This window comes from Mustela nigripes, chromosome 4 (assembly GCF_022355385.1).
Source record: "Mustela nigripes isolate SB6536 chromosome 4, MUSNIG.SB6536, whole genome shotgun sequence".
Taxonomy (NCBI): Eukaryota; Metazoa; Chordata; class Mammalia; order Carnivora; family Mustelidae; genus Mustela; species Mustela nigripes.
In genome coordinates this window covers 91,610,797-91,618,657 of record NC_081560.1, presented here as the reverse complement: position 1 = coordinate 91,618,657, position 7,861 = coordinate 91,610,797, and the positions used below count along the sequence as shown (strand labels likewise).

At 49.9% G+C, this 7,861-nt stretch overlaps 1 protein-coding gene across 1 annotated transcript; it reads left to right on the top strand.

Moving 5' to 3' along the window:
- Window positions 1–371: 371 nt before the first annotated feature.
- Window positions 372–7,562, top strand: LOC132016348 (spermatogenesis-associated protein 31E1-like). The gene is made up of 3 exons (XM_059397581.1): window positions 372–540; window positions 2,704–2,761; window positions 3,611–7,562. The coding sequence occupies exons 1-3, from the start codon at window positions 372–374 to the stop codon at window positions 7,560–7,562; spliced, it is 4,179 nt and encodes a 1,392-aa protein (XP_059253564.1).
- The last annotated feature ends 299 nt before the right edge of the window (window positions 7,563–7,861 follow it).

Here is a 7,861-nt window from a genome sequence, read left to right as displayed (position 1 = left end):
GGCTACCAGCAGATTACTCAGCACACATTTCACAGGCCAGAAGAGAGCAGTGTGACGTATTCAGAGTACTGAGGGAGGCACCTCAGTAGCACAATTGGTTAAGTGTCTAACTTTTGGTTTCTGCTCAGGTCATGATCTCAGGTTTCTGCTCAGGCTCATGATCGAGCCCCACCTTGGGCTCCCTGCTCAGTCTGCTTCAGTTTCTCTCACTTTCATCCCTCTTCCAAACAAACTGTTAGGGTCTGTGATCAAAGGAACAAGACTGATGCAAAGCAAAAGTCAAGCATGGCAAAGTCTTTGCATGTCTTCCTCATGGCAAGCATCAGAAACCAAACTGACCAGTAGGGGCCATCTCTTACAAAGAGGCGACAATGATGACCCCGACAAGGTCGCTCCCCGGACGACGACACTCCCTGGATGACGACCCTGACGAGGCCAATGACTACCCCAACGACTACCCCAATGACTACCCCAATGACTACTACTACTCCCCCCAAACCCAGCCTCACAGACTAACCTTTATAGAGGTGGTTGAGCCCGGTCCACACACAGGCAGCCAATGAGATTGCAACACACAGGGAAAACTGCACAGTCACGCTCAGTGGGCAATATGGGTGACCAATTGAATTTCAATTCACCACAGTAAATATATGCAAGCCCCACTGATTGGATGTCTCCATCCAGCCTGGCCCATCCCTATATCCGGGGTTTGCAAGTAAGTTCCTCTGGCTAACCAGGCCCTCATACAGGCCCTCACAAAATAAGTTTTTAAAAACAAGAAAAAAAATGCTGGCTGACTGCAACCTGCCTTTTTTTCCAGGGTGCAAAAAGAAAAACATGCAACCAAGAATGCTCTACCCAGCAAGGTTGTCATTCGGAGTTAATAGGGAGATAAAGAATTATCTAAATAAAGTAAAGGATTTTATTACCACTAAACTGGCCTTATAAGAGATGTTGAAGGGACTTATTTAAACTAAAAATAAATGACATAATTAACAAGAAAATACATAAAAATAATCTTAAAGGTAAAAGCAACATAGTGTATGTACAGCAGAGGTAGTGGGTAAATCACTTATAAAGCTAGAGTGAAGACAAAAATAGTATATTTAACTAAAACTACAATAATTAGTTAACAGATTTATATTTTAAAAAGGTTGTGACATCAAAACCATTAAACAAGTGGTTCCCCACAGTATAGAACTTCAACAGTTTACAACAATGGAAAAGTCATCCACACAGAAAGTCAATAAGAAATCATCAATCTTAAATGAATCATGTATACTGGGGTGAATGGATAAAGACATTACACACATCAATACTATTCAGCATAAAAAAATAATGAAATGGTGATGGTCGTGGTAACATGGAGAACCTTGAGAATACTGTGTTAAATAAAATAAGAGAAAGACAAATACCATATGGTATCACTTGTATGTAGAATTGAAAAACAAACAAACAAACAAACAAACAAAACCCTCAGATTCATAGATACAGAGAAGAGATTGATGTCTGCTGAAGGGAGGAACTTGGAGGCCTGGGAGGGTGGGGGGATGGAGCCACAGGATGGGGGAGGGGTTGCTTCTCTTCTGTCCCCTCCCCCTCCCTCAGGAGCCCTTTGTGACCAGACAATAGCTCTGTGATGTGGTCGTGGGGCTTGTGTCTGCACCTCCACACCCAGGCTCAGTTGCCTGAGGGCAGCAGTGCGATTGGTCACTCTCAGGGCTCAGTTGCCCGAGGGCAACAGTGCGAGCAGACACTAATGTCTGATGAGGAAAGAGATGGGGAATTATCTTTTCCCTCAGGAATTCTTTATTGATAATTGGCTGAGCTCCAGCCCCACTATCTGGGCAGTTAATGCCATCTTTGCCTTGGTATGTGGGCTGGGGCTCTTTGCCTTCTTTCTTTCCTACTTCCAGCCTGATCCATCCTCACCACAAGGCAACAAACAAAAGAAGAGCAGGAAGGTAAGGAACCCTCAGCCCAGACCCAGCAAAGTGTGATTCTATCTTCTTTTCTATTATTCTTTCCACTTTTCTGAGTCACTGGAGAGACTCCTGAAATGGGAAAGAATAGAACAGGTATTCTCAGGAGAGAGTAGACCACCATCCATCCAGGACAAGCCAGACTCGGCAGGGGTTAGAGGGACATGAGGATTTCTCCCCGAAGATCTCAGGCCAGAGTCCAGGTGTGGTGGAGGGGTCCAGGACAGCGTCCCAAACACAGTGACTGATGGCCGAAGACCAGAGGCTAAAAGCTGCCTCTCTAGCGGAGGTCAGGCCCCTGAGCACCAGGTAACCAGCCGCCGTCCCAGGACAGGTATTTCAGGTGAATGTTCCCCCTTCAAGGCTGATTGAGGTCAGTACTGAGCCCAAGAGGTCCCAAGCAGCAGCTAGAGTGGGGCTCTGGCCTTGTAAAGTGGGGTCCTATGTGAAAAAGTCCAGCTGTGCCACCAGGTCTGGTATTGTGTGTGTTTCTTGAGCAGAGGAACAGTGGCAAACTTCTTACATAGACTATCCTTCTGTACATTCTTCAAAGAAGGAAAACTGGAAATATTTGTATCCATTTTGAAAAGGAAATGAGTAAAACTAAAGAAAATCACAGTCCACCCCCCTTAGTTAAATGTAGGAAGTCACACTACTCATGAGCAATGAGCACCTGCTGCTGGGGCGGAGGTCCCAGCCTCCCCGTATTCTCTTATCTCAGTACCGAGCAGAGCCATGGAGAAGGGGCAACAGAAGCCAGAAAAGCCAGACTCTGAAAGGTGAGCATCCACCACTCCCCTGCATGCCCCAGTTACACTGTTCCCCCGATCTGAGACCCAGCCCCACCATCTCCAGGACACCAGGGCCAGAGCCCCAGGAAACAGAGCACTGGGTGGTGGGTTGGGGGCTCCTGGGAGGGAGAGCACAACCCAGAGGCTTCCCAGATTTTGCCCCAGAACAAAGCCCTGAGGGGCTGGAAATGGGTGTTGCCCGGCAGGGGCCCCAGGGCCTGGACTGGGGGCAGGACCTCCTGCTTCCACTGTGGACAAACTGTTCAACTCAGCTCAGATTCCTCTGTGAAGCCATGCAGTCCTTCCTCCCCCAGCAAGGTCATGAGTGAGAAAACACTTTGGAAAAGACAGAAATCCCCAAAATGAACCCTGTAATCACTGTGTGGGCATGTGGCCTTGGACAGTGCTGTTTGGGACTTCCAAGTCCAACCCCCCAAATGTCTCCCCTAAAGGGACATGGTATCCAGTCTCCTGTAAGACCCCTGGGCCCCCACCTTCCCCTGTAACCCAGTCTCCTGTTTCCAGCTTGCAGAAATTGCCTGCACGATCTGGAAGAGGTCCACAGTTTAGTCTCCCTTCTGCAAAGGTAAAGAATCTGTCCCCTTCTCCCCAGGGTGGGCCTCCCTGAGTCTATGGTCTGACCCCCAGGGCTGCAGGGAATGGCCTCTGGGGCTGTTTGGGGAGGCTGGGAGGAGCCATGGGACAGATTGTGACCAAAGCCCCAGGCTGAGAAACAGCGGAAGCATTGTGATGTGGGTGTGGGGCATGGGGGGCCCTGGGGTCCCCTCCCAGCCCCAGGCTGCTGCAGGGACAGCTCACACCTCCTGTCTCCCACAGCCACCTGGAAAGGCTCTCTGACCAGGCGGGCTTTCACCAGTCCTTACGGCAAGCAGCCCCTGGGCAGGTGCACCAAGGGGCGCCAGCTGGAGCCAATCAGCCATGCAGGGAGCCTGTGGAAGACTCTGCTCCTGCCATGGACTCATCACCTGCTCGTGCTCCGATGACAGGGCCCCCTCGGCCTCTGGCCTCCACCCTGCCAGTGAGACCTCAAGAAGAGCAAACTAACTTAAAAAAAATCCTACCAGACACAGTGAGAAAGAACTTTCTTCCAGGTAATTCCTACTGGGCCTCTCTCATTCCAGCCATCTCAGGTCTTGGCCATGCCAGCTACCCCATTTTATCCTTTTCCTGGTGGTGGGAAAGTACCAAGTCCTTGTTTTTGCCTAGCACATTACAGCACAAGTGCCAGCAAGAACACGTGTCCTGCCACCCATCAGATGCCTCGTTCTGGGGTGGCCTTACCAACAGGCAGATAGAGACTCATAACACTTCGTTTGTCAATCCGGATGTCCAGAAGCTCCTTGAACTACTAATCAGCAAAAGGGTAGAACTGAAGTGTTGGAAGGAGAAAAAAAAGGTTGGGTCAGTTTTCAAACAGTGGTGCCCAGACAACCACGTGAGCTTCTGGGGGACTCTGTGGAAGCTGCTGGGTGCTGAGAAAAACCCCATCACCCCGCCAACCTTCTGGAACATGAAAAACAAAGCAGAGCCACTGGCCCAATCTCAGTCATACTCATCTCCCAAGGTCTTGGAAGACCACTTGCAATGGAAACACAACCAGCTCTTCTGGGGTCTCCCCTCTCTACACAGTGAGTCACTGGTGGCCACTGCCTTGTTCTCTACTCACTCTTCTCCACTACAGTCTCCCTCTGTTTTATTCAATGGGACCTCTAATTGCTTGCCAGTTTTAAAACAGGATCAAATATCTTCACAGTTTTCCCATGCCCCACCATTGCTCCACCGTGGGAACCAAACCCAACCCTCAACGCTAACCTTGCCCCAGCCCCAGGTCCCCCTTGCACCCTCTGTCCCAATAAGACCACATTCTCTCCCATCCCAGAGGAGGACCAGTGGGGTATCTTGTGCTACATCCCAGAAAAAGATACAATTCTTCATCCCAACTAAAATGCAACATCTGGAGTGGCCCTTGTTGCCAAAGCAACAAGGAATAGGGAAGACTTCACCCACTATGGAGAAAAGATCTCCAAAATTCTTTAGCCAAGTCCCTCCCAAGCTTCTGGAGGACCACCAGGCCTCCCGGGCCGACAGATCAAGTTCCACCTTTCAAGGGGACTTTGTCATCTTTAATATCCAGAAGCCACAGCTTCAGAAGAAGCTCAGCAGGGATAAACAGCAAAACAGCTTGCCCCACAAGGTTCAGCTGTCTCTGGAACTGAGGTGGCCTCAGGATGAATCCCTGGGGGTGAGTCAGGCACAGAGAGAGCAGCGGCTCTCAAGGCCCTTTGTGTTTAAAGGCAAAAGCAGCCAAGCTACATTGAGGACCAGGTCCAGATACCACAGGAAGTATCAAGCAAGATTCCAACTAGAGAAGAACTTTGGTAAGGGTCTATGGCAATGTCTGAAGAGGATGCCAACAGGTCTCTCCAGGATCTCAGCTAGGTACCCAGTGAAGGTTCTGGGAACCAACTCTGAGAAGGAGTTTGGAAAACCCTTGATGAGGACCTTGGAGGGTGATCCAGAAAAATACTTAGCCAAGGGCCCAGATAAGAAATATCTAGAAAAAACTCTAAATGTTCATTTGCACAGGAAGTTGGGACAGATCAGTAAAGGTCTGATCCCTGTGACTGTGCGTCGATCCTGGTTTATGGCCAGCCATGCTTTTCCCAAGTCCCAACCCCCCATGGCTATCAGAAATCGAGCACCCTTGAAGGATGGGAAGCCCTGCATAAACACCTCTCGTGAGCTGTCCTTCCTTTGTCCTAACACTCAGCAGAAGCTGGAAACACACATCATAAGTTTTCGAGTGAGGCGTAAGTGGGACCTACCTCTCCAAACTGTTGAGCCCATAGATCTCAAACTACATGAAGCCCAACACTTGCCCTTTCCCCAGTCATCCTTTCCATGCTCATCCACCTTTGTACCTGGGGCCCCCTCAAAAGCCAAATTTTATAAGTTCTTGGGGAAACCACCTCAGCCCCATCCAGGAGAGAAGGGTATAACTGAAAAGTCTGATTCCACTTCAAGGAGTCCCCTGCCTGTTCCGTCACCCATATGTGAGCAAATCCAGCAGGCCCTGGGAGGGACTTCACCTGGTGATGGCCATCAGTCCTCAGAGACGTCTTTATCAAAACAGGAGGGCAGATCACTTTCTAAAGCCTCCATTCTCAGCCTCCCAAACAGAACCCTGCACAGCAAGACTGTTATGGGGGCCAGGGAAGACAATCTGGAGCCAAGTCCAAGTTTAGCAATGGCCAGGAATGAACTAAGAGAGGAGAGTGGGGGTCAGGCCTCACCAGACATGGTAGCAACACTGAAGATGAAGCTCAGGTCCCAAACTCCAAGGTCTGAAGGGGCCACAGAGGTGATGGAGGCCAAGAAGGCCCCTGCTTGGAAAGTTGTCTTAAGTCCCAGTGGGCTGGCCAACAAACCAGCCATTTATGTGGATCTGAGGAGATCAGGATATCCAGATGCTAGGAAAAGCCCCTCACTAACTACAGTGTTGGTTGCTCAAGATCCAGAGGAGGTAAGCCTTAAAACAAAGGTTAGTAAGATTGAGCTCCAAGAGAAGATAGAGTCAGAGAACCAGCCTGAAGGCCATACCACTGGTGTACTTCCTCAAGATTCTCCCAGTGACATCCTCCTTCCAGACTTTACCACTTGTGTGCTTGTTGAAGACAGGGGCACCAATGTGCTCCTGCCAGACTCTCACACTAATGCTGTCCTTGCTGCAGACAGCTTGACCACTCAACAGTCACCCTCCTGTTCCCAAATGGAATGTACCAGTGGAGAGACACCAGCTTCCCCAGTGTCATATAACCTTAGCTCAAGTGGATCGAGCAGTGAGAGGCAGCAAGAGTCCTGTGGACCAAAGGTTGAGGACCCAAGTGACAGCCAGAGCAACAGTGAGACCACTGATGAGGGGAAGGACCAGAAGAGACCCAAACCAGAAGAGAACGAAGACAGGTGTGCAGAACCGTTGGCAATCAGGGCTTCCCAAGCTAGCGAGACAGGCCACCCTCCCCAGGTCAGAGGATCAGGAGAGAGCCTTGGGAGCAAATACCTCCGGCTCATGCCACCAGAAAAGGGACATGTTTTTCCGGAAAGCCACTTTAGACAAAGGATGAAAAATTTTCTGCAGTGCCTTAATCCCAATAAAAAAAGCAAAGGACTGGAAGGCCCCCTTCAAAAAGGCAAGCCTGCATTGGCTCCTGCCCAGAGCTGGGTGCCAGTCCAAAGCAGATTGGTTATGGACAACAGGGCTGCCGAAACTCAGATGGTCGCGACAGCTGTGGGACAAATCCTGGTGGAAAAATTGGGACTCCACCAAGGAATTCGGGCCTCAGAGATATATCAGCACAAGGAGTTGCAGGCCCCAGTACATAGGCATTCTTGCCCCCACAGGACTTTTGCCTCCACAGACCAGAAGAGAGTGATGGGAAGGATAGCCTCCAATCAGCAAGGTACCCCCAAGGGTCATAGCTGCCCTAGCAAGAGCCAGCTGACCAGAGACAGGAATGGCAAATGGCAAAGCCTCCCCAGGGACCTGAGGCCCCCAGGGAGACCCGGCCAGCACCAGCTGTTAGTGACAGGTGTCTCAGGTCGAATTCACCCTTATTCTACATGCAGTCTTCAAAAATATGTCTCAACCTATCAGGCAGAGAACGCTTCACACATCTTTCCTGGTCAGAAAGATTTCCTTCAAGAAAAAATCAAGTATATGCAAAGAAAGCCCATTTTTTCTCAGATTAGCACATCCTCTGTGTGCTAATGACTTCTCTGTGCCACAATTTTTATTGCTTCCCAAAAATATGTTTGGTTTTTTTTTCCTCATGAGTGGTGCTTGACTTTTTGTGTGCCCTGCTTGGCGGTGGGTGGGGAGGTGGCTGGGGGATGAAAGTTTTCTCTACCTGAGGGCCTGCTTTGGCTTCCAGAAGGAATGGGGCCTTGGAGGGTCAGTGTGACCTTGGGGTCCACCCCCGAACCTTTCCTCACACACTTTCCATGTCCATGACAAGGTGAACAAGACCCAGAGTGGGACCTTGCTCTGCCCATCCTCTCCTGCTTTTC